The sequence below is a fragment of the Aspergillus pseudotamarii genome, assembly GCF_009193445.1.
Source record: "Aspergillus pseudotamarii strain CBS 117625 unplaced genomic scaffold BDV38scaffold_7, whole genome shotgun sequence".
Taxonomy (NCBI): domain Eukaryota; kingdom Fungi; phylum Ascomycota; class Eurotiomycetes; order Eurotiales; family Aspergillaceae; genus Aspergillus; species Aspergillus pseudotamarii.
Genome location: NW_022475021.1, coordinates 183692 through 207207, shown reverse-complemented (window position 1 = coordinate 207207; position 23516 = coordinate 183692). Strand labels below are relative to the sequence as shown.

Here is a 23516-nt window from a genome sequence, read left to right as displayed (position 1 = left end):
CAATTTAATGTATATAGGTCTGCTTGTTGGAGGATTTGCAATACATAGATCGGTAAATTCAGGACACATTATCCTTCACTCTTGATGGAAAAGTGGCAACTTCCTTGGTATATTATTATTCTAGTCCTATACCTCGCACCTCATGTGCCGTGTAATAATGCGTGTGTGTACTAAATTAATTATACGGAACTAATCAAGTGCATACCCCTAAATCCTTTATATATTTCTCCGCAAACTCCTCAAACGTAGTCAACTGCCCCTTGACCATGCTCCTCGTCTTCTCAACCAACTCCGCAGTCCCAGGCCCAAAATACCCAACTTCCTCAAAGAACCTCATCATAGCCACAGTTCTATCCCCCCGAGCGCTCTTCATAAACCCAGCATACACATCGTCCGGAACCCGCACATACCGAACCACCTTCCCCGATGCCGCTGAGATGATCTCCACGATTTCAGAAAAGCTATACAGCTCCGTTGCAGCATAAAGCGTAATGCCCCTCCCACTCTCCCCATCCCTCAACAGAGCAGCAACATACGTTCCAGAGTCATTCACCGTATCAATAAGCGGGACCTTCGTATCCGGGTCCAGCACACCCGCAACACTGTACGTCCCGTCCGGACCCAACCGCGGCGCCATCATAGTAGTCAAATTCTGCATGAACATTCCCGGCGCAAACAAAGATACTTTAATCGGTAGCGTACGCAGATACCCCTCGGCCTCGGCCTTAGAGTCGAAGACGTCCATGGTGCGACCATTCCAGAACTTTGATGCGTGCACTGCCGTGCTAAAAATGATATGCCTGGCACCTGCCGCCACAGCTGCGTCGCCGACATTCTTGGTCTGTCTGTACTCGCGGCTTTTGAGCCCCGCGTCGTAGATGGTGTTGGTGATTAGGATCACGGTGTGCGCTTGTGCTAGGGCTCGGGGGAGAGAGGCTGGGTCATCTATGTCGGCTTGGACTGTTTCAATGCCTTGGTTGGCGATCTCTTTTGCTGCCGTGCTGGCTACATCTCGTGTAATTGCGCGGATGGAGTATTGTCGTGATAGGGTTGGATCGTGGCGGACTGTTTCTAGGATCGAGCGGCCTTGTCGGCCTGTTGCTCCGAAGATGACGAGTTTGGACATGGTTGGGTAGGGAAATTGGAGTTCTCTATTGCTTGTGCTTAATGTACATTTTGGAGACCTATATTGCTTATTTATAGTTTGGTTGTTGGACGAGTGTGATGTAATGTCCGGTCGGTCTGCTGGATTACGGATATAATGCTGTTAGTTCAGATTTAAGTCCGGGGTTAGGGTCGGGTATATTGTCGATGACCGAAATCAGTCTTTTTTCTTTTCCCTTTTCTTTTTATGATTGTATAGTTGTATGATTAAGATAGGTTTAGAAGTGTAATCCAGCGCTACTATGGCATTATTTTGGGCGCGGAGACAATAGAATCTGTTTAACGTCGATTCAAGCCGGGTTGGTCTTTGAATTGGAATTTTATACTGTCAACCACCTACCAGGAATTACGTAGCCTCTTATGTCAATACTATACTATACCTTCAGATTCTGAAATAGAATATTAAAAAAAAAAACAGGGTGAGGTAAAAAGAGGTTCCCCTGATATCGTTTATGTCTACAATCCGATACAAGGGATGAGAAGGCGTGAGGTATCGATGGCAGATCGCTCTACCAATACTGTAAATACACAGTGCCTTTGAGAACACTAAGCTTCTCATCTGTAAGAGGACCATTGTTCTTAATCAGCATGGTGGATATCCTGCCCGGACCATAAGAGCTGTGAGATATTTAGAGATGTACAATATCACCCAGCCATCGTGTTGAGTTTTTCCTTTTTTTAAATTATAGTCACCAAGTACCACGGCTCATTGAGTAACATCGGACATAGTGAAGAGACAAGCAAAGGCTGCTTTAGTAATCTTTATATAGAATGTCAGATAACAACTGTTGGAGACATGGAGCGAATCATGCCTATGAAAATTGCTTTGTGAGCGCACATACTCTTTTCTTGGTAGACACGCCCCCCCAACCTGAACAATCCCTGCTAATACAACCAATATGTATTTGAGTTTTGCCCGAGTTTAGAATCGCTTAGCGAGAAAGCCTTGGACAATCCAGCCCTAAACCTTACGTGACTTTTCTATAAAAAGGCTGGCGTGGGAAGGTTTTTGAGTATGTTACACAATCGGCTGTGTATACTTAGTAAGTTACAGAGAGAACATGGGTTTGCTTACATCAAGTTCTTTTGCAGGAAGATCTGTAATGGTTCTATTTAGGGATAGATGTTGGTGGTGGCTGTTCGTATAACACCAACCCAAATGCCTACCATTAGAGAATAACTAGCTTGAATGGATCATGCCTGAGATAATAAACACGAGGTAGTTATAGAACGAAGCTTAGATAATAAGATAGTTCCACTCGGTATGGTCTCTTCTAGATATGCCGACCAGACCAGATCAATGCTTACCTGTGCTCTGGATACGTAAGAGTCGTCCAGAAATCTCGCAAAATCAATTGGCCTACTAAAGCAAGTAGCGGTGAAGATTGGAAGGGCTCAAGTCATTGAGTGATATAGGGGATGTCAAGATAGTAGACGAAAACTATGCTAAAGTATAGGTTGGTTGGTTGCCAAGAACTGGATACGGGCTGAAGGCGTTCCTATTACTGATGAAGAGACACGACAGGTGGCGGATGCTGTGCAAGTCGAGGTGAGAAAATGCCCTGAGACTTGTGGTGTATGCAAAGATGGTGGAGGCCATGGCCGTCCTCTCTCTGGGGCCCGCCTGTCTCTTGTTTCCTTTCTCGTTTTGTGCTTCCATTTTTAGACAACAGGCAGCCAGGCCTGAATAGGATATGACTATGATGGTATTTCTTATTTCTCGAATCGTGGGCGAAGGTTTGAAGGGGAATATTGCAGTGCTGGTGCCGGTTTAGGTGTTTAGGGAGCCTGTTAGCTAGGTATCCAACTGTCCATAAGGAAGCGAGGGTGAGGTACAATACACGCGATCCCAGCAATCAGGTGATCATTTTGGATAAACTATGCAGTCCGATGATGATTATATTTGAAGACAATTCATCGTTAATCAAAAAGTACAGCAAGTGAGACATTGCGGGGGATACGAGGACTGGGCTGGTTGTGGCGTGGTGGCCGTTCGATGTGTCATCGGAATCTGTATCCATCACTGCTCGAGGTGAACTCTGTATACATTGGTTCAAGTGGTTCAACGTCACAGTTCCATTTGTATGTCCTCCCTTGGAGAAGCTAGTCTTTTCAACCAGATTCAAGATTACTCGTTTCCGTTCTCAAGGTCTATCGCTGTCGAATTTAGGATTATCAGTGTCATAATGCAACGATAGCACCGTGACTACTCTATCGAGATCAGTCTTAATCTCATGCCGAGCCGGTCTTCAACATTCATTAAAACTAAACTAGGGCTTAGCCATCAACTTGACAGGCTTACCCCGGATCAGGTGATGTACTGCGCCCCACATCATTCTAATGTAAGACAGCAACACCTTAGTATATCGGCAAATCAGTCACTGAAAAGATAGAGAGACCCACCTGTTCACCACTCATCTTCCATCTAGATGGTTCGTATATGGAACGCCTAAGAACATGGTTTTACTATAGTATATTCGCCGAACCAGAAACATAGCCCTACCGATACGAACTCCGTCGGTAACCTTTTCCAGGTCGAGATCTCGAAGAGCTATTGCATTTAGCGGCTTCTGAGATACGTCATACTACTATTTCGCTTTACAAAACATGCTTGACTGCAGGTCCTAGTGATGAATTTTTTCGGCTCCTATACAGACACTAGAACCTAAACTCCAGTTCCGGTGTCTTCCAATTGGAACACGCCAACTTCACAGAGAGAGGTTGTCTCAGCCTCAGAGACAAAGCCAATCAAACATATTTCCATTACGAGGGCTGCTAAAGCTGAGTAGAGACTCAGGAATAGGCCTTCATCATGGAGGGCCTAAGAATGGTATAGCCGGAAGCTGCAAGAGCCGTATACACTGATCATGATCCAGCAATATCCTGATACACGGTGAAGGGAAAGGTATAAATTCAACCTGTTGTCCGCCGTTGTCATATCCCTCATCATCACATCAATCACAAGAATCCCATCCCAAACCCAGCTTTCAAACTATCATAATTCCCTCATCTGGCTACTTTGAACCATCCATTGCCCATCAACTCCCAATCAAAATGAAGACCACATTCGCCGTCATCATCTCCATCCTCGCGGCCTCTGTCTCTGCCGTTCCGCTTGAGGCCCGTCAGTCCAACCAAGTCACTCTGGCCCTCTCGAACGACCAGAGCGGTGCCTATGCGGGTGTTACCTTCCCTGCCGATGGAACCGACAAGAGCATCAAAGCCCTCTACGGCGGCACCTCCGTGGGAGCGAGCGGCTCCGTTCTCGCTTCTTCTGCCCAGCTGGCAGCGTTCCCTCAGACAATCCACTGCGTTATCAAGAACAACGGTGCTGTCATCGCAAATCTCGATGCTCAGCATACCTTTGCCGATTTAGACGGAAACCCGGCTTCCGCTACTCCTGTCAACCTGGACCACGGTATTGTCAACTGCAGCGCTTGATGGGATTATGACAACCCTATCCATCTTCATAATGGATTATGGCCGTTAGAGTAATGAGTGTAATGAAGGGCTTTTATGATTTGTGAATACGTCGAGCTTAATGATTGGTTTGAATGTCTAAAGGCAGGTTTAATGTGGAAGAGTTCGGTTTCTGGTAGTCAAGAGCAAGACAATATATGTACACACTGATAGAAACCCAATTTTGCTGCTGAGCCTTCTTCCTAAAGATGATTTTATTAGGATAACGTAACTTCTAATACGTAAATTCACGTAGTACTGACCTCTCGCGGCAGAATATACCGGTCTATGTAGGGTGGTCGAGCGATCAAGGACTAAACATAATAGTTAGTCTGATTGAAATTCTTCGCCAACCCGTATACCCTTCTCCAAGGACTTCCACAAGAATACACCTTCCGGTCTTGATACCTTTCTTGCTCTCCCGTACCCCTATAATACAACCTGTCCGCAGATAGGAAAACTAGACCGGAGTCTTGACACTCGCCCATACATAATTTTCACAAGTCTAGAAATCTCCGACGTTATGCACAGAACTCATAAGACAAATTCTCCCAGCCTCAAATAAGAACACCTCAACAGCATAAAGGTAGTAAGATACAGTTTCGGGTTGGAGGCTCCCGAGTCTCGTGATGGTCTTGCTTAAGTATGGGTCGCAGGTGGTGTGCCCTAATATATGCAAGGGGATTGGACGACTGTAATCAAGCTTTGTCATATTGTGGGAATTCCAGCACGTCCACCAATAGTGACACTTCCTTATTGTCTATATCTATGGGAGGATAAGGTATGATTCCCTATGAATTTTGCTGCCTGCTGTCTATCCCGGTAATCCTAAATCATGGTCATAATATGTACAGATCCTCAGGGATGGTCAGAAAGCTCTAGAAAGTATGGGTGACTCATCTTGCTATTGGAAAAACATAGTTGCATTTGAGAAATACGTAGACCCCGACTTTAGTTTAAACTTGTATGATGGTGATTTTCTAGATATGTTTTTAATTATATATATACTATATGTCGTATATCAAAGGGGCGAATAGCGTGTCTCGTATATTAAGGATGATGTCGAAACATGCATCATTCAGAAGTATATCAATATTGTCATGGCACTTTAGGAGGTACAGTGCTTCATATCTATTTATTCAAGATACAAGATACTTTTGTCAGAAAAAATAGAGTTTCATGGATTTGCCGGCTGATCAACGATAATGATATCATCGTCGGGATTACCTTTTTGTTTTCTTGGTTTATTTACCTGTTTGCCTATTCACCGGAGCAATGGCAGACGAATCGCGGAGGCGAACGTGAGTATGTCATAGGCATTGCAAGAAGGTAGACGAACCGGCAGTTGAAGGATGGGGATTGTTGCTAAATATAATTTGTTTGGATGGATACGTTGGACCAGTAAGATGGGAGGGAAAACCGTTACGGGTCCTCGGTGGGGTTCCTATTTTTGTTCTTTGCAAGATTCTCTAAATAAATTATGCAAGGGTTTCTGAATTTCCTACAACTGTTTATATGGACTACTGCAAAGGCAAGAGACTTTACAGGAAAAAGGCACTGACAAGATATGGTGGTCATCAAAAATACTTAAGGTGCTGTGAGGGGGGTGAAACGAGACATCTCAGAGTGGATGGTTCGGTGGGGAATACCGCAGCTGAGGAAATTGAAGCAATCTCACCACAAATGGGTCGGGTGGCACGTTTGGTTATGGTATGGGGTGAGACTGTCAATGCGCATCGAGAAACTTAGAAAGGTGGACTACCAAGGTAGGGTCATATGTCCCTTACTTTAACTTATGCATGCCTGAGATACCATGAAATCTCCTACAGGTTGATGTGGGATGACGTGCAGAGCTCTTCAGAGCTCAAAGGTGGCTGGACCCTGATAATGTGACAGATTCCATCTTATTGGACGTACCGGAGCTCTCAAACGTCTCGAACGTCTCGACCCTAAGTTTTATTTAGGGTTGACGTTGGCCTTCCGGAATAGGGAAGGTTTATCATCAGGCAAGAGATGTTTGTACGGAGTATTGTTAACGAAAATGGATCAGAGAAAATTATAATAAATTAAGATACTCTGTAAGTCTGGAGAGCATACCGGTCTGGCTGCGAACCTTGATAATACATATTGCTGCTCCTTGAGCCATTGGTGAAGGCTATGGAGAAGATACCGGCGTAGTGAGAGAGGCTATCCACTGGACGGGGTAGAGTTATCGCCGTTGTTCAGATAATTGGACAAGGTTGAAACTATCACCAACTGTCGGTACTAATTCATCTCGACCGCCCCGTGTTAAGCCATTGAGAAAAGGGGAGATGAGGGGATCGTCGTTCTGACCGGTCTGTGCTTCAGCCCCAAGCCCCTAACTAATATTAATGAAAACACCCTAATCGAGTCATAATTTTCACGGCCCCCTGATTCAAAATTTTAGTGCGGGAAAGAAAGGGCAAAGGAAAAATAAGGAGGAGCTTTCTCTTTTTCCTCTTCTTTTCCTCTCGACCAATCCTCTCGGGGTTTTGTATAGGACAAAAGGGACCAATCGTCACGACTTTTTTGCCGTCTGCGGGCCAGTAAACAAAAAAAGAGTCGCCTTTAATTCCCGGACCGCCTCAGGCATCCATCCGCTCATTCATCGATCATCCATTCAGGTGCTCAGTCAGCCGCGTGTCTCACTCCGTCGCTTCTTTTTCGCTGATTTACCATCTACCTCATAACCTTACTGAACATTTTTTTTTTCCCCTTCCCTTCGCTTGCACCGGACAGCTTCTGCCTACCTTTCCTTACCCTCTTTGATTGAATTACGCTTCTCCTTTGTTTCCCCATTCTTGCCGGCACCGGAGCTTCGTCCTGTCGCAAATCGATCCACCCACCCTCTTCCCCCCCCAGTTCCCGTACGACCCGACCCTCCCATTATCACAACCAGATTCGGTTGCCTTAGGCTGGTCGACAAACAACCAAGAAACGAGACCTTACCGCGGAGGAATCTATTACTTTGACTACTAAATAACCTTTCGATCGCAAAATCCCATCACAATGAGTGTACGTTCTTCCGATAACGACCCCCTTCGTCTCCACGCTGCCCCTCCCCTTAACCGCGCGGTGCTTCGATGGACCACTAATTGAATAACTGATTTAGGGCGGCTACGGCTCATACAACCCCTATGGTGGCCAGGGAGGCTACCAGCAGGCGAGCAGCATAGAGGAGGGTAATGGTAGCTATGGTAAGCGCGCATGGTGGACCGCAAAGCAATGGAATGTCATCTAATCAATCTCTTGGCAGAGATGAACCAGGTGGGTGGTGGCTATGATACCCAGCCTGCCGACCCGACCAGCTTGCTCAACAAGTGCCGTGAAATCAACGACGGTATCGCCGACATTCGCGCCAAGCGCGAGGGACAGCTCGCTGCCGCACAGAATGCTTTGCTGGACTCGAGCACCGGAAAGGAAGACCAAGTTTCTCGCCAGGCCCTGGATTACGTCGAGGACGAAATCAACAACGGTTTCCGCTATCTCCGTGACCTCCTAAAGAAGATCAAGCAGACTCCCGGCTCTGGAGACAGCCGTGTACAGACCCAGGTCGATGTGACCAGCCGCAACCTGCGCCGCGAAATCGAGCAGTACCAGCGGGCCCAGTCGGATTTCCAGAAGCGTTTGAGGGAGCAGGTTCGCCGCCGATATGAAATCGCCAACCCCGATGCGACCCCGGAGGAGTTGGAGCAAGGTGTTGATAATGTTCTCATGGGCCAGGAGCAGACCTTCCAGGTACGCGACATCCACCAAGACCTCACGTTGCGGAGCCACAGTTGCTAACATGTTTGATTTAGCTTACTGGTAGCCGGACTCGTCAAGCCAACGATGCCAGACAGGCTGCTCTGGAGCGTTCGGCCGCAATTCGGAAGATTGAGCAAGATATGATCGAGCTTGGTCGGCTGTACCAAGAAGTCGCAGAGCTTGTTCACCAGCAGGAACCCGCCGTCGAGCAGATCAACCAGGGTGCCGAAGAAGTCGCTGGAAACGTCGCGAACGCCAACACTCAGATCACCCATGCCATTGACAGCGCGCGTCGGGCAAGAAAGTGGAAGTGGTATGCCTTGCTTATCATCAGTAAGTATCACAGGTACCGCCATTTGTATTTGGGAGCAGAAAACTGACCTCGGCATAGTTCTCATCATTGCCATCGTTGTTGGTGTCGCTGTCGGTGTCACCCAGGCAAACAAGTCTTAAGACTCATGACTTTTCTGAACGTGATCCTTGTGCTCATGTTGGCTTCCCCGCGAACTTCGCTCGACTCTTATCTCCGACCCTATGCGTTTTCATACCTCTGTGTTTTATATTTCGATTCCCTCTTCTCGTCTAGTTGCCTTGAGCCTTGTATACCCATGCAAGGGCTGGAACGAATTTTTGCTTCTGTTTCTTTTTATTCGACCTGTGCGACTTACAACCGGCAGGATGATCTCCGTGTTATCTCTATGACCACGGTAAGCTCAACCGCCAATTTCACTCCCTATTTGCTTTTGATCTCCTATGTACTTTTACTCCTGCTATACCACTTGATTGCTGTCTGTCGCGTTTTGTCCGTGTTTGAAAAAGCTTGTCTTGCGAGTGTCTCTACCTTTGTGTTTCCTGTTTCCGTGGTCTTTGTATTCACTGATGGTCGTGTATAGTTTCCGCATCTTCGTCGAATGCGGCCTGATGACTGCTGCTCTTGGATAGGATGCGCATGATACTGTTGCACGTGTATATACTAGAGTTCCTTCGCTTTGCTTTGACCTTTGGCGCTAGATCTATGTAATAATCGACTATTCCACTAATCAATCTAATGAGCCATCGCGACACAAGAAATTGGAAATCTGTCGTAGATCAAATGTGCTCTACTATAGGAGTGGCCCACACGCTTTTCCAGAGTGCATCCGTGTGGAATTTCTGCTAGAGATTCAACACCGGACCGGTGCAGCCGCATTATCGGGTATCGCATAATAGTATTCATAAATACGCAGTAACATCGCTCGCGATTTCACCATGTCATGTCTTATGCCTGGGCCCGCCTTTCCTTCTCCCTCTGTTCCTCCTCCGGCGTCCGAGTCCGCAACTGCAGCGCATGAATTCCTCCTTCTCGGTCCATCTCCTCCTTCAACAAAGCGTAAACCATGCGGTGACGGGCCGGCTGCATCTTCGACTTGAACGATTCCGAAGTAATGGTTACGCTAAGAAAAGATATATTAGTCATGCACTGTTTCGAAGGAGCTGACGGTCGGGAGACAGACTGAAAATGGGTTTCCCTCGAGGTTGACCCACGCATCGGCGCATGGTGTGCATGAAGATGGGAATCATTCCGGATTATAAGGTTGGAGGGGGAGAAAGCAGTGGTGATCTGGTAGATTGGGACATATTAGTATATGTAGATTGGAGACGGCCTTAATGTTCTGTTTCGTACTTTCTCACGGATGGTATCCTCGACGGGAGTATTGGAAGCCATTCTGGAGGTTGTTGAGAACAGGCGACGAGGAACAAGGCCTGAACGGCTGTGGCGGAGGAGGGAGAGCATGGGATGTGGTTGAATTGCAGAAGTGGGAGATGTTGATTTGCGGAGGAAGGTAGGTAAGTAATGGATAAATTGATGGATTTAATTGGTATTTCATGTCATCATGTGAAACGGCCTCTCCATGTGGCCGATCGGCAAAGCTTCCGACTCCGACCAAAAGCTCCCAACTTTTGACTCTAAACAATGACATCAATCCAATCTACTTGTGCAGTTGGACATCCATTGACGGATTGTGCTCGCTGATTATTATTCCTATAGAAGGGAGATATGCTATACGCATCCTGCTAACTTCAATATGCAAGGACGCCTGCTGATCTCCGCCCTCTCGCGGGGCTCCGCGCCCGTGGCTCGTCGCGCATTTCAGTCGTTTCTACCATGCAATGCTCGCCACCAACATCGGTTCCAACTAAATAATTGTCGGTCGCTCTCAACTTTGCCAAATCTACCTCTCTTCCGAGCTCTTCAGGATCACGACCAATCTAGCCTTGCTGTCGTTCACAGCGCATCGTCCCGCTCCTTTACCTACGGCAATCTAGTTGCCGATGTCGTTCGTGCAAAGGAAAGACTGCTTGAGTGTGCGGGAGGTCAGCAAGATGGGCTTACAGGGGAGAGGGTTGCATTCCTGGCGGAGAATAGCTACGATTACGTAGGTACTGTTTCTCTTCGCTCCGGTGTACCCTGCCTAGCTGGTTGCTGATTGTAGTCCCAGTGACTCTCCTTTCCATTCTTGCTAGCGATGCAATCGCCTTACCCCTCTCTCCGGCCTTTCCCGTCGGGGAACTGAAATATATTATGGATAATTCCCAGGCCAAAGTGCTCGTTGCTACCGAAAAGTATGCGGCTAAGGCACAGGATATATTGAAGGCGGGTCTTGAACGGGAGCCCATCCTTGATGTCAAGGAGAAGATCAAAACAGGGGCAAGCATCTCGGATCAAGTAAGTTTGCAGGACATTGTGCAGGAGTCTCGTGGCGGAATGATGTTGTATACCTCAGGCACCACCAATAGACCGGTAAGGATACCTTCTCCTGGTAATGCGGAACATACCCGTATTAACACGCACTAGAAAGGCGTGTTGATTCCGCAATCGGCACTCACAGCGCAAGCAGCATCTTTGCTAGAAGCATGGAAATATTCTCCGGAGGATCGGTTACTCCATCTTCTCCCCCTGCATCATATCCATGGAACTGTGAATGCCATTGTAACGCCCATTCTAGCTGGCTCGTCTATTGAGTTCATGTTCCCTTTTAACACTGATGCTGTGTGGGAGAGGCTTGCGGCTCCGTTTCTGCCCGCATCTTCCGTGAGCAAGATTACTTTCCTTACGGCTGTCCCCACGATCTACAACCGATTGTTATCTTCCTTCCCCAGCCTGTCCCCTGATGTGCAAGAGGCAGCGAAGAAGGGCATTGCGCCCGAGAATCTACGTCTGAATATCTCTGGATCGGCAGCTTTACCCACTCCTACTAAGCAAGCGTGGCAAGACCTCAGCAATGGCAATGTCCTCCTCGAGCGTTTTGGAATGACAGAAGTCGGCATGGCTATCAGCTGCGGCCTCGACTTCGCCGATCGGGTTGATGGTAGTGTCGGGTGGGCACTACCGTCTGTGGAAGCTAGACTTGTGGATACGGAGACAAACGAAGTCATTCAGCCCGGAGAGGAATATGATGCGAATGGACGCGAGCGTGAAGGCGAAATCCAACTCCGTGGCCCTACCATTTTCCGTGAGTACTGGGCCAACGAGAAAGCTACAAACGAAGCCTTTGTCGACAGTGATGATGGCAAGAGCAAATGGTTCAAGACTGGGGACGTTGCCACCCGTCGAGTTGTTGAGCATGCCGGAAAGGGAACAAGTGGGGATTGGGCACAGGGACCAATGTATTTCATTCAAGGCCGACTGAGTGTGGACATCATTAAGACCGGCGGAGAAAAGGTCAGCGCATTGGAGGTGGAAAGAGAGCTGCTATCCCTGTAGGTGTTCTTGTACGCATGGGAAGCTGTATACTGATCTGCCGTAGTCCTCAAGTCAGCGAAGCAGCTGTTGTGGGTCTTCCTTCTGAGCAATGGGGCCAGAAGGTTGCTGCTGTGGTCGTTCTCGATACGGAAAAGGCTGCAAGAACTGGTCGCAATGGCAAACCATGGGGTGCTCTTGACATGCGACGTGCCCTTAAAGATCGCCTCGCAACTTATAAGATGCCCCAGGAGATGAAGGTTCTCAGCGGACCGATCCCAAGGAATGCAATGGGCAAAGGTAAGCCCCTGACTCTCATTTGTCATGGTGATGATATACTTACCCGGCTTGCAGTGAACAAAAAGACACTTGTTAAGGAGGTCTTTGGGATCTAATTACATATGGACTGTCAACGGTGTACTGTATACGCGACTGTATCTATATCTGCTTTTTGGATAAATTTCGCATGTTTTTACCCTGGAAATATCTTCACCCACCTTGAAAATCAAGAACGTGTCCCGCTGCACCGAATGAACCTGAACCCGCCGGACACAGGAGACATTGATCCATGTTACATAGATAAGGGGCGACGGGAACTTCTTGAGCTGGATCCATTGCCGCGTTCCTTGGCAAAAGACTGACTTCTTCGGGGTTCCTGATCTAAACGCAATCTGCAGCGGCTAAATCCGGAGATCACTCCGCATCGGTTAAGGCGTTCAAGGACCGGCAAAACCCGCGATTCTGCAAACCTGCAGCCTAAACGTTTCGTTTATTTATTTTCCGGTCTCAGTCTGACGGTACTTTTACTATGCGAAGCTGTTGATCAGACCCCTTCATAACCCTAAACCTGGCAACATTGCCGACGCGCATCCTTCGCGCCGGTTGATCTTAATATAATCAAAACCGGATCACAATGGAGATGAAACATCCGGGAAAAAAAGTGCATGAATCAGATCGGACCGTCGGGCCGGTATGGTCGCAGTCCCATATCAGGCGCTCTGAAGCTTCCATAAGCCTTAATACTCTGTGTTAACATGATACTTAAATAGGGGCTTCGCCCCGGCGCAGAGATGCGAACAAGAATACTTTTTTATACACCAGCAACGAGAGGATTTTCAGCATGATCTGGACACTCGCTCCCTTTGTGGTACTCCTGCCACTAGTAACGGGCCAGCAGGTGGGCACTACAGCGGATGCCCATCCCAGACTCACCACGTATAAGTGTACTTCGCAGAGTGGCTGCACGAAGCAGAACACCTCAGTCGTCCTGGATGCGGCAACCCACTTCATCCACCAAAAAGGAACACAAACGTCCTGCACCAACAGCAACGGCTTAGACACTGCCATCTGTCCGGACAAGCAGACCTGTGCTGATAACTGTGTCGTTGATGGGATCGCAGACTACGCCAGCTACGGAGTCCAGACAAAAAATGACACATTGACCCTTCACCAGTACTTGCAAACTGGCGATGACATAAAGTCAGTGTCACCGCGCGTCTACCTCCTTGCCGAAGACGGAGAGAACTATTCCATGCTGAAACTCCTGAATCAGGAATTCACCTTCGATGTGGACGCATCCACTCTCGTCTGCGGTATGAACGGTGCTTTATATCTCTCTGAAATGGAGGCCTCTGGCGGAAAAAGCTCCCTGAATCAAGCCGGGGCCAAATACGGAACCGGCTACTGTGATGCCCAATGCTACACCACGCCTTGGATCAACGGCGAAGGCAACACCGAGAGTGTCGGATCCTGCTGTCAGGAAATGGATATTTGGGAAGCCAACGCCCGAGCAACAGGGCTTACACCCCACCCTTGCAACACAACTGGTCTGTACGAGTGCAGTGGCTCGGGGTGCGGCGACTCCGGTGTCTGTGACAAATCTGGCTGTGGATTCAACCCATACGGCCTAGGTGCAAAGGACTACTACGGTTACGGCCTCAAGGTTAACACCAACCAGACATTTACTGTCGTAACCCAATTCCTCACAACCGATAACACAACGTCGGGCGAGCTCAGCGAGATCCGCCGTCTTTATATCCAGAACGGCCAGGTCATTCAAAATGCTGTCGTCACCTCGGGAGGCAAAACTGTCGACTCAATCACCAAGGACTTCTGCAGCGGCGAAGGAAGTGCATTCAACCGACTTGGTGGCCTCGAGGAGATGGGCCATGCCTTGGGCCGCGGCATGGTTCTTGCGCTAAGTGTCTGGAACGACGCAAGCTCGTTTATGCAATGGCTTGATGGTGGCAATGCAGGACCGTGCAGCGCGACTGAGGGAGATCCAGCGTTGATCGAGAAGTTGTATCCGGATACTCATGTGACGTTTTCCAAAATTCGGTGGGGAGACATTGGATCTACCTACAGGCATTAGAGTGGGTTCTGAATCGTCCACGATTGTATATATCATATCCTACAGTTGAATGTTATCTGTTATGCGGAACGTAGTGAAGCTGATCCATAAAACGTCGGAATCACGATTCCTATATACTGTTGACCTATATACTGTCGAATACTTCTATCTCATACGCCAAGAGAAACAGAATACCAGAGACACAGTAATACCCTCACTTACTTCCTGGGCCACTCAAAATCCCCCCAAGGCCTCCCCCGAGTCTCCCTCGCCAAGTCTCCCAAAGACTTCCACTTCCAAACCCGCTCCCTAGGATTCACCACCTCATTATCACACCCCAACCCAGTCGGGGAATGATTAATCTTCCCCTCCCCCATGAGAAACCTCAAATAAGGCGCTGGATCACTTCCCACCACCTTGATAACCCTCTCCTTGTATTCCCTCAACGCAACCTCAGTAACCTCAATAGGCTCACCCCCCTCCTTCTCCACCAACCCCGCAACATCAGAGATAGACCTCGTATCCCCCGCAACATGCAGGACATCGGGTACCTTCCCAACACCCCCCTCAGCAAACAACCCACAAAGCCTCGCAACAACCCTCCCCACATCCCCCAACCCAGTAAACGAAACCACCTCCCCAGACGAACCCACACTCTCATACCGTCCGCCACGAGTATCAAACCCAAACCAAGGCCCAATACTATCCTCCATAAACAATCCACAAAACACCCGACAAATCCTCACCCCGGGATCCAATATCTCCCGCGCGAGATCATAATGCCGCTTCTTAGCGTCCCATTCCAAATGCGGGAAGTCGTGTATGTAATGGTCTACCCCGAATTCGGAGGGGATGTATAATTTGATATCTGTTTTGGGGATGGCGCGGAGGAGCGTTTCCTTGAAGCTGTGGCCGGAGGGCCCGATTGCGTTGATTAGGATGTCGATGTCCCCGAGGGTGTGGGCCAGGTTGGTTGGGGTGTATTTGCGGAGTTGGAGTTTGGGGTTGGAGGGGATGTCGGAGGTAGAGGGGTTGGCTTCGGAGCGGGTGAGGAGGAGTATGGAGTTGAAGGAGGTGATGAAGGGTTTGCTGAGAAGGGCGGTTGTTATGTGTTTTCCTAGGTGGCCTGTTCCGCCTGCTATGGCTATTGTTGGTTTGGGGGGCATTTTGGTATAGAGATTGGGATGGTGTTGGTGGGTTTGAAATTGGGGATAGGGGGTTGAGAGGTTGTTTGGAGATTGTTTGGAGATTGCTACGGGTTTATATACGTGAATCGGCTTTTACTTGGGAGCTTATGTGTCAGCGAACCTGGTGATTCTACTGTGTGTATACTTGTAGGTTGGGAGTATAGAAGTGTGGATCTTGCGTCAGGGAGGTTATTGCAAATAAAGCAAACTGGGCAATAGAGTGGGGCTGTTGCTCTGTGAGGCTAGCGCGGCATGTTTGCATTGTATGTTATGTTTGGTATGTAGCCGTCTCTTAGGTCAGCAGACCCACCCGCCATTCGGCGTGTTGGTCTGCCTCACCTCAACGCAAATTCCCACTTCAACACAAAATTTGAAGCTATTCAGACTCCTATACAATATCACCTTGAGTATCTATCCAATAAGATAATTTAGGATCTTCCTTATCTACCTAACTGGTCTCTATAATAGGCAGATTCCCTATATTTTCCTGTTATAATAGTTTATTATATCCTAAAGTTCCTGTTTTCCTAATCTATTTAAGACCCTGTAATTTTTCTATCTCTGTATAATTAGTAATTCAGTATTTTATATTATATATAGTTAGTGATCTATTATATCTAACTCTTCTCTATAATTTCTGTCTATCTTAAAACTTCTGATGTTGACAATACTATTATAAATTATCTTTAAGCTAAGTGTTACAGAGCCTTATTGCATGATCACAGACCCAGCTGCGGAGGATTGGCGAATTCCTGTGCATCCCAACGAACCCGTCGCAGATGCCTACTCGGATCTTTCACTTCATTGCGAGCATGTAACCATCGTCCATTGTCCATCATGATAATCGATCCCCGGGATAAACGTTCCGCTGTAAGATTGAGGATCTGCCGCTTCGCCGCTGCACCGAGGACACTCTTTAATTCTCGCAATGCTTCTGATGCTTCGGGACATAGGGCAAAGGTGATGTCTTCTCTGAATCGGAGTTGGGCCTTGCCATTGGCATTCATGGTGAGTAGGTTGCCTATGATGGCCTTTTCGTTTGGGTTCTTGACAAACTCTGGGGGGACCTTGATCCGGTAGTTCGGTGTGAAGAGCCATTTTCTAGCAGATGGCGAAAGAAGAGTCAGGAGCTGGTCAACATTCAACACAGATAATGTGCCTCCACCACACTGATCTGGGTGCAGGACTTGGAGTGCAAAGAATCGCGGTGCTTTCCTCTCATAGCTGCAGTCTGTATGCCAGGGAAATTGCTCCATGGTCTCTGATCGTGCCTGGTGGTTATTGCTCTGGAAAACCTCCAAACTGGGCCGAATATCCCACATCCAACCACGATCAGCACTGTGTGTGAGAGGAAGGCCATGCCCATGGTGTTTGTGCAGGTTTAGCAGCAGTTCTTGGATATAAGAGCTCTTGTCATCCGGGAAGCCGAGCTGCACGTGCAGAATTCCTTCGTTTTCGAGAATGTGATGGACGGCGTTGATGTGCGTTCTTTGGGAGGCGTGCGTTGGACTTGGGACTGCGAGGTATGGGACCGTGGACATGCATTGGTCTAATCATGAGCTGCATATACTGAGAATCATATGAATGGACATACTGCGCGGTTTAGCCAGCCTGCTGACCATGTGAAGTGGACGGAAGCATCGCTGCATGGTGTATTCTATGTTTGGGAATATTAACAAGTAAAGGTATACCAAGTCACCATGACGGTTGCAGCTTCTAATAAGTGCTGAAAGCTCGAGCGGGGCCGAAATTCAGCCTGGATGTTATGGCTCGCTCATTGTACGTAAAAATATCTGGTTTTGATTCATCCAGCCGTGCGATTTGCCTTTTTTTTTTTGGGTTGAAGATCAGCCATGATAAACGAACCTAGTCCACTTGGCTACATCAATACAGCTAGTACTTACAGCTAGTATTGTAAAACAAAAAACCAATTGGTCTGATCCCTTCAGCTCTCGGCACTAAGTTGATCAGCCATGCAGATCAACAGATAATGAAAAGTATTCCGCTCGTAATTTACTATGTACATATACGTACTAATGGTCAAGCCATCAGCTTGGAATACTCGGCAGCTCGGCTCCACCAACAAGAGCCCGGTGAAATAAATAAGTATACGGCCAATGGTTCAGCCTCGAATTTCTCATCCATCTCTTCTTTTTCCAGAACCTTCAGACCGCAGGCGGTTTGACACAATACCATGCATCATCCGCTTCCCATCCCCAATCCATCCGACTACGGCCTCTCCCCGGAATTGGGATTTCTGCCGAACGAGGCCCCGCTGGAAAGACTCCCGGATGACTATTATGCACCCTGGGAAGATCTGGTGTCCGACATCCCACTGCTGCATCACGGGGTTCTTCAGGATCAGATAGAGCGGTTGCCGGTTCTGAGTACGTCTCGGCTGAGAGAGATCCGCGAATGGAGACGAGCATATGTGTGTCTTGCTTTTCTGTTACATGGGTATATGTGGGGAGGAGAACCGCGGACAGTAAGTCGTACTTGGGATATATGTATTTGTAGTTTCTTTCTGACCATCAGAATATCCCCCCCTGCATCAGCAACCCCCTATTCGACGTCTGCGAGTATCTGCAGCTCCCGCCCATCGCCACTTTCGCCGCCGTCTGTCTATGGAACTATATCCCCAGCCGCGATGAGCCTACTCACCAACTCGACACCCTCATGTCAATCACCTCTTTTACCGGAACCTTCGACGAAGAATGGTTCTACCTTGTCTCCATCGCAATCGAAGCTCACGGCGCACCCATCATCCCAGTAATGTTACAAGCCATCCACGCCGCCCGGTCCGGCGACGAACACACCGTGATGGAATCCCTGCTCTTCTTCCGCGAGAAAGTAGCAGAAATAGTCACCCTGCTAGACCGCATGGACGAGCGCTGCGATCCCGCCATCTTCTACCACCAACTCCGTCCTTTCCTGGCTGGTACCAAAAGTATGGAGCAGTTCGGTCGTCCGGATGGGATTACGTTTACGTTTAACGATGGGCGGCAGCAGACGGAGCCGCGGTCATACCGCGGGGGAAGCAATGCGCAGAGCTCGCTGATTCAGTTTTTCGATATCGTGCTTGGAATCGAACACACCGGTGGCGAGGGCACTTTCATCCATGAAATGAGAGAGTATATGCCTGGCCCGCATCGACGTTTCCTCCAAGACGTGGCCAAGGTCGCGGATATCAGGGGATTTGCACAGGCGAGGCAGCACTCCCATCCGGATGTGTACACGGCATATGCGGGCTGCCTGGAGATGTTGGGGGCATTACGAGGGAGGCATCTGCAGATCGTCGCCAAGTATATCATCTCGCCGTCTCGAAAGGGGAATTTCCAGAGGCGGATGCAACAAACGGCGGGGCATTGCAGACAGGAAAAGGAGAAGATTTCATTTTTAGGAACAGGAGGGACTGATCTGGTTCCGTTTCTGAAGCAAACACTTCAGAGGACGATTGAGCCGTTGACAAATATATAATGCGATCTGTTTAATGCAGTTGATATAACGGTTCTTACGGCTACACCGGTCAAACTGGAAAGAAATCGTTCATGTAGTCGAATCATCGGCATTATGATTGGAGATAAGCGGTAGCATCCTCCACTTTCGACCTGACAATGCTGTGCCATTTCTGCCACTGTTAGTATTATCCATATATTCTCATAGACGACCTACCTCTGTCTCAGTCACATTCCTCGCTTCAACCGCGTTCCATAGGTCTGGAAGCTCGGCCTGAAATCTCTTGCCCCGTGAGATGAGGTTGAAAACCACATGATTGTGGTCTGGATCGCCCACATCATCCTCAAAGTAGAATTGGCGTTCAAACAGGCGGTATTTGGTATTGATGGCTTGCGTTTTGGTGGCGAGGTCGTTCGATCTCGATTTGCAAGAAGCGTGGTCTTCCCTGAGAATGTCCGCCTCTGCGTCGAACTGCAGCGCAATGCTGTGAAGGCGTACGAGAGCCTCGTACAGCGGATGGAAATCGAAGTGGAAACTCTTCTCATCCGCCAGGCGTTGGATACTAGCGAGGTACCGGTGCAACGAGACGGCATATTCAGTGACGCTGAATGGATAGACCGGGGTATCGACCAGTCGAGCCGCGAGCAGCGCCCAGATCTGGGCAGCTGTAGTGTGGTATTGCCAGGTAGGATCCCCAAATCTATCCATCCACTGGACAGTGTCGAAACCGGAATGCTTGTGCCAGACAGCGTCCCGGGGCCCTCGTCTAAAGCCAAACTGGCCGGCCGTGATGGTCTTTTGTACAAATGGATTTGCATCCCCGCCACCTTCTCGCTGCAGCACGCCACCCCAGACATCCAGCACCGTCTGGCCGGGTATAGTCTGGTTGGGAGATTGAACCTGGCCCGTCACATCACGCACAAGCGGAGCCAGTAATGGGCTGAATTGAATATAGAGGTCATGGCCTGAGACAGCGGTGACAGTTTCTATGTACGCGACTGTCTGGTTAAATAACCAGGGGAGGTTCTCCTGAACCCAGTTTGTGGATCCCAGCAAGCCTGGTTCATTACCATCCCAGCTGATGAAAATGAGCGTCCGGAGAGGTTGCCAGCCTTGCTGGACAGCCTGGCCAAAGCTGCGGATAACCTCATTCAAGCAGGCAGAGCCGCTGCCGGGATCACTGGCGCCTGATGCCCATGCATCACGGTGGTTACCGATGATAACGACCTCATCGGTGATTACGCCTTGGATCTCCCCAATCACGGTATACAGAGTCGCTTGGGTGTCCTTTATTTCGTTTTGCATATTCAACACCACATCGGCGGATGACGGACCAGCATTATATTCCACGCCACGGTGTCCAAGCTGCCCGCCCTGCCATCTCACGCCCAAGTCATCCGCTCTTGGCCCAATCCCGTTCAAGGCTTTCAAGATGGGAACTGCATCCGCAAAGGAAATAAGCATGATAGGAACCGGTGGATTACCCTCGCCTGTCCGAGTGAGCAAGATAACACACAAGCATAAAAAAAGGAAAGAAAGAGAAAAGAGATCATCTTACTAAATTGCACCCTACTCAGTGCAAGGACACTGGTTGGAGCCCGAGCCGGACCCTGGGGATATGGGAGATAGCCATTTTCCTCGGTGATTTCCCCATCATACTGGGGATCCATATAGACAACCCACCCCACAACCCCCGTCTGCTGAGAGATGCCGTAGAATTTTTCCGCCGGCATATTGAACTTGACAATAGCGAGCTTCCCCGCAACACTGACGTTCGCCCGGGCCAGATCCTCGAAATCCTCGAGCGTGCCGTGGTTGGCGTAGACAACCGAGGCAGTGGTGTTATAGCTCGGAGAAAAGGACATGAATGGAGGAAATGCCACTGTCTCGCCCGTGAGAGGGTTGACATCGGTGACATTTTCAGTCAACTCGGCCTCATACAGCACCTGTCCGTTGGCCTGGTTGAGAAGAGCCAGACGAGAAGACACGGGCATCGGCATTGGGTATGGAAGAGGATAGGAGTGGAGAGAAGTCGTCTCGACGCCAAACTCCTTCCATTTTGCCTGCGTCCAGAGGCCGTTGGGAAGGCACTGGCCTGCGAAATGGGGCTCAGAGCTGTAGTAGGAGCTCCATTGACGGGCTTTGGCCGGGTCAGGGACGGAGAGCAGCAGTTGTTCGAGGTTGAAATGGGCATGTGATTGATGCTGTCGTTGGAGAAGTGGAATGCAGCGGGGGAGGTGTTGATAGAAAGATAGGCAGAGAAGGATCGAGCAGAAAGAGAAGAATAGGGTTAGTTGGCGGCCCCGAAGGGAATCGATCGAAGGTGGGGGCTGCCCTTTCATGTCCGTCAATTGAAATAATCTATCAACTAGCAAGAGAGGGAGAGGTTCTCATTTGACTACTCAAGGATGTTAGCAGCTTGGAGGTAAATTGAATTGGACCCAATCACATCCAGTCCTTAGTCAACACAGCAGATCTTGAGCTGAATCTGCCGTGGGTCTGGATTCAGTTCTTCAGCTGAGCTATGGGTCTGTGGGTCTGTGGGTCAATGGATCTTCACAGAAATACCAAACTATTGTATATTATGTATTATACTATGGAACCTTATGTATTAGTGTATTTCACTAGCAAAAAAGTCAATATTCGGCAGATCGCACGGAACAGGTCCAGGTCGCTCCATCAGCCACTGCACATAGTCTCCCTGGGCTACATCGCCAGCCTCCCAGCCCCAGGAATTCGCCATTGACCGCATGGTAAGTCCCGACGATATGACAGGCTGTTGGCTTTCCACTCCTTCCAATGATAATGTCATAGTACAGCTGATCGATCTTGCGTTGCACCACGTAGACAGTCCTGCCGGGCTTGAGCTGCGGGCAAGTCAGCTCTTCCAGCTTGACCTGCCAATCGGCGTGGCTTAGCTGGTCGCCAAAGAGGATGCCTGCGCCTTTTCCGCTCCGAACCGGCTTCAGGATATAACCGTCCTTGAGCTGCGGTGATGCGGCGGAGCGGCCGATGAGGTTGTCGAGCTCTGCGGACCCGGGAAGAATGGTGGGCGTGATGCCGTTTTCGAGTCTCGCTGCGTCTTCGGGGGAGATGACCTTTCTGGCGACCAACGAACTCAGCTCCTGCAGGACGATTCCCAACATTCTCTTATCATGAGTGAGCAGGATGGTCCGCATGTCGTTGAAGCCGCGCACGCTGAGCTCCTTCATCATCTCGGGCGAGAGGACCCGGAATTCCCGCTGGTGCAGCTCCAGACCAACCTGGTGGATCTCCTCGACGGCCTCGCCAGAATCAAGGGTAAATATCCGATCAGCCGGAGTCTGCGGACCAGCAAGACAGCACAATTTATAGCCGGTCTTGCTCTCGCTATCAGGGATCAAGCGCAGCTCGGTGGGAGTGATCAGCCGGGGCCGGACACCCAGACGCTCCTCCATGAAGGCCACAAACATGTGGATATCCATTCCACGTTCCTCGCCTTTGAGGAGATGCAGTGGGAGATCATGGTTGAAAAGCCCCAACAATCCACCTAGAATCTAAGGAAGATTAGCAATTGCGGAATCGAGCATCGAGCAATCGCATCACATACCGCTTCCGGCTCTGCGCCGTGTTGTAGCCTCTTTTTGTCGAGATTGAAGACTTCGACCCCCTCTTGGGCCAAGGCAGTCTGCACATAGCCATTCCAGCAGAATCGGCCGTTGATTTCGCAGATGCGAAAGCTCTCCATTGCATTCGAGTCCTCCCCGTTTTCCAAGAGAAAGTCTGGTCGCCAGGACCCTTGGCATTCTCGATACGGGGGGATCAACAATGGATTTTGATTCATCCACTATTCGATCAGCATGGGCTATGAATGTAGATATACAACTCACCCGCAAAAGGTCCTCTTCCTGAGGCTCCAAAGGCATCCGCTGCGGAAGCCGTGCTTCCTCATCCGTCCACCACCGCTCGATGATATCCTCAAGGGCCAGAGCCAAAGCCTCATGTAACTTGGCCCCTTGATCGTGATGCTCCTTGGTCATCAAGAGTTGGTGTGGACAGAGAGATTTGACGGAACCATGTGGCCATGGACCACAGCGGTTCTCAAGCGGGACTTGATACCGGTCACAGTTGACGTTGTGAAGATCCACGTCCAGCCCTTCTGGGGGAACTGGGTAATAATCTTCTCCATCGGGAGAAAGGTAGGTTGATTGAAGGCGATTGGATGGTGGTCGCATGTTGTCTGATGGCTCTAAGATGGCACTCTTTGAAGATGGAAGATGTTTATAAACTCGTCAAGAGTGTTTCCAGAAGAGGGAACCTGTCGAAAACGCGGGCCGCATTCATGACTATTGTTGCTTTTCTCAGCCGCGATTTTCGCACATTGACCAGTTCTCGTTAGTTGCAATGTAAGTCTTCGTATTCGAACTCCACA

General features: G+C 49.2%; 12 protein-coding genes across 12 annotated transcripts; 6 read left to right on the top strand and 6 right to left on the bottom strand.

The window, feature by feature from the left end:
• Positions 1-68: 68 nt before the first annotated feature.
• On the bottom strand, positions 69-1126 carry BDV38DRAFT_296235 (NmrA/HSCARG family protein; the record flags this gene model as incomplete). Its single annotated transcript, XM_032062894.1, has 1 exon — positions 69-1126. The coding sequence occupies one exon, from the start codon at positions 1124-1126 to the stop codon at positions 194-196; it is 933 nt and encodes a 310-aa protein (XP_031917626.1). The 3' UTR covers positions 69-193.
• A 3092-nt stretch (positions 1127-4218) lies between these two features.
• On the top strand, positions 4219-4605 carry BDV38DRAFT_278916 (uncharacterized protein; the record flags this gene model as incomplete). Its single annotated transcript, XM_032058861.1, has 1 exon — positions 4219-4605. The coding sequence occupies one exon, from the start codon at positions 4219-4221 to the stop codon at positions 4603-4605; it is 387 nt and encodes a 128-aa protein (XP_031917625.1).
• A 3048-nt stretch (positions 4606-7653) lies between these two features.
• BDV38DRAFT_278915 (syntaxin) lies at positions 7654-8844 on the top strand (the record flags this gene model as incomplete). Its single annotated transcript, XM_032058860.1, has 5 exons — positions 7654-7659; positions 7757-7841; positions 7901-8382; positions 8445-8724; positions 8783-8844. 5 exons carry the CDS (start codon positions 7654-7656, stop codon positions 8842-8844), a joined length of 915 nt encoding a protein of 304 aa, XP_031917624.1.
• On the top strand, positions 8732-9476 carry BDV38DRAFT_189434 (uncharacterized protein). The gene has a single exon (XM_032052238.1). The coding sequence runs from the start codon at positions 8850-8852 to the stop codon at positions 9282-9284; it is 435 nt and encodes a 144-aa protein (XP_031917623.1). The 5' UTR covers positions 8732-8849; the 3' UTR covers positions 9285-9476.
• Positions 9477-9490: 14 nt separating this feature from the next.
• BDV38DRAFT_237092 (BolA family protein) lies at positions 9491-10198 on the bottom strand. Its single transcript, XM_032053540.1, has 3 exons — positions 10055-10198; positions 9885-9991; positions 9491-9824 (listed from the first exon to the last, which is right to left on the bottom strand). Exons 1-3 carry the CDS (start codon positions 10163-10165, stop codon positions 9650-9652), a joined length of 393 nt encoding a protein of 130 aa, XP_031917622.1. The 5' UTR covers positions 10166-10198; the 3' UTR covers positions 9491-9649.
• Positions 10199-10240: 42 nt separating this feature from the next.
• On the top strand, positions 10241-12870 carry BDV38DRAFT_189405 (acyl-CoA synthetase). Its single transcript, XM_032052236.1, has 5 exons — positions 10241-10812; positions 10872-11173; positions 11228-12132; positions 12180-12412; positions 12467-12870. The coding sequence occupies exons 1-5, from the start codon at positions 10458-10460 to the stop codon at positions 12505-12507; spliced, it is 1836 nt and encodes a 611-aa protein (XP_031917621.1). The 5' UTR covers positions 10241-10457; the 3' UTR covers positions 12508-12870.
• Positions 12871-14552, top strand: BDV38DRAFT_189406 (glycoside hydrolase family 7 protein). Its single transcript, XM_032052237.1, has one exon. The coding sequence runs from the start codon at positions 13233-13235 to the stop codon at positions 14481-14483; it is 1251 nt and encodes a 416-aa protein (XP_031917620.1). The 5' UTR covers positions 12871-13232; the 3' UTR covers positions 14484-14552.
• Positions 14553-14680: 128 nt separating this feature from the next.
• On the bottom strand, positions 14681-15628 carry BDV38DRAFT_278911 (isoflavone reductase family protein; the record flags this gene model as incomplete). Its single annotated transcript, XM_032058859.1, has 1 exon — positions 14681-15628. One exon carries the CDS (start codon positions 15626-15628, stop codon positions 14681-14683), a length of 948 nt encoding a protein of 315 aa, XP_031917619.1.
• Positions 15629-16047: 419 nt separating this feature from the next.
• On the bottom strand, positions 16048-17190 carry BDV38DRAFT_268362 (uncharacterized protein; the record flags this gene model as incomplete). Its single annotated transcript, XM_032056755.1, has 2 exons — positions 16048-16051; positions 16373-17190. The coding sequence occupies 2 exons, from the start codon at positions 17188-17190 to the stop codon at positions 16048-16050; spliced, it is 822 nt and encodes a 273-aa protein (XP_031917618.1).
• A 653-nt stretch (positions 17191-17843) lies between these two features.
• On the top strand, positions 17844-19126 carry BDV38DRAFT_296233 (indoleamine 2,3-dioxygenase; the record flags this gene model as incomplete). The annotated part of the gene is made up of 2 exons (XM_032062893.1): positions 17844-18134; positions 18185-19126. 2 exons carry the CDS (start codon positions 17844-17846, stop codon positions 19124-19126), a joined length of 1233 nt encoding a protein of 410 aa, XP_031917617.1.
• A 91-nt stretch (positions 19127-19217) lies between these two features.
• BDV38DRAFT_296232 (uncharacterized protein) lies at positions 19218-21447 on the bottom strand (the record flags this gene model as incomplete). Its single annotated transcript, XM_032062892.1, has 3 exons — positions 19218-19277; positions 19322-20595; positions 20664-21447. The coding sequence occupies 3 exons, from the start codon at positions 21445-21447 to the stop codon at positions 19218-19220; spliced, it is 2118 nt and encodes a 705-aa protein (XP_031917616.1).
• A 294-nt stretch (positions 21448-21741) lies between these two features.
• BDV38DRAFT_296231 (uncharacterized protein) lies at positions 21742-23319 on the bottom strand (the record flags this gene model as incomplete). Its single annotated transcript, XM_032062891.1, has 3 exons — positions 21742-22641; positions 22695-22931; positions 22975-23319. The coding sequence occupies 3 exons, from the start codon at positions 23317-23319 to the stop codon at positions 21742-21744; spliced, it is 1482 nt and encodes a 493-aa protein (XP_031917615.1).
• Between the last annotated feature and the right edge of the window lie 197 nt (positions 23320-23516).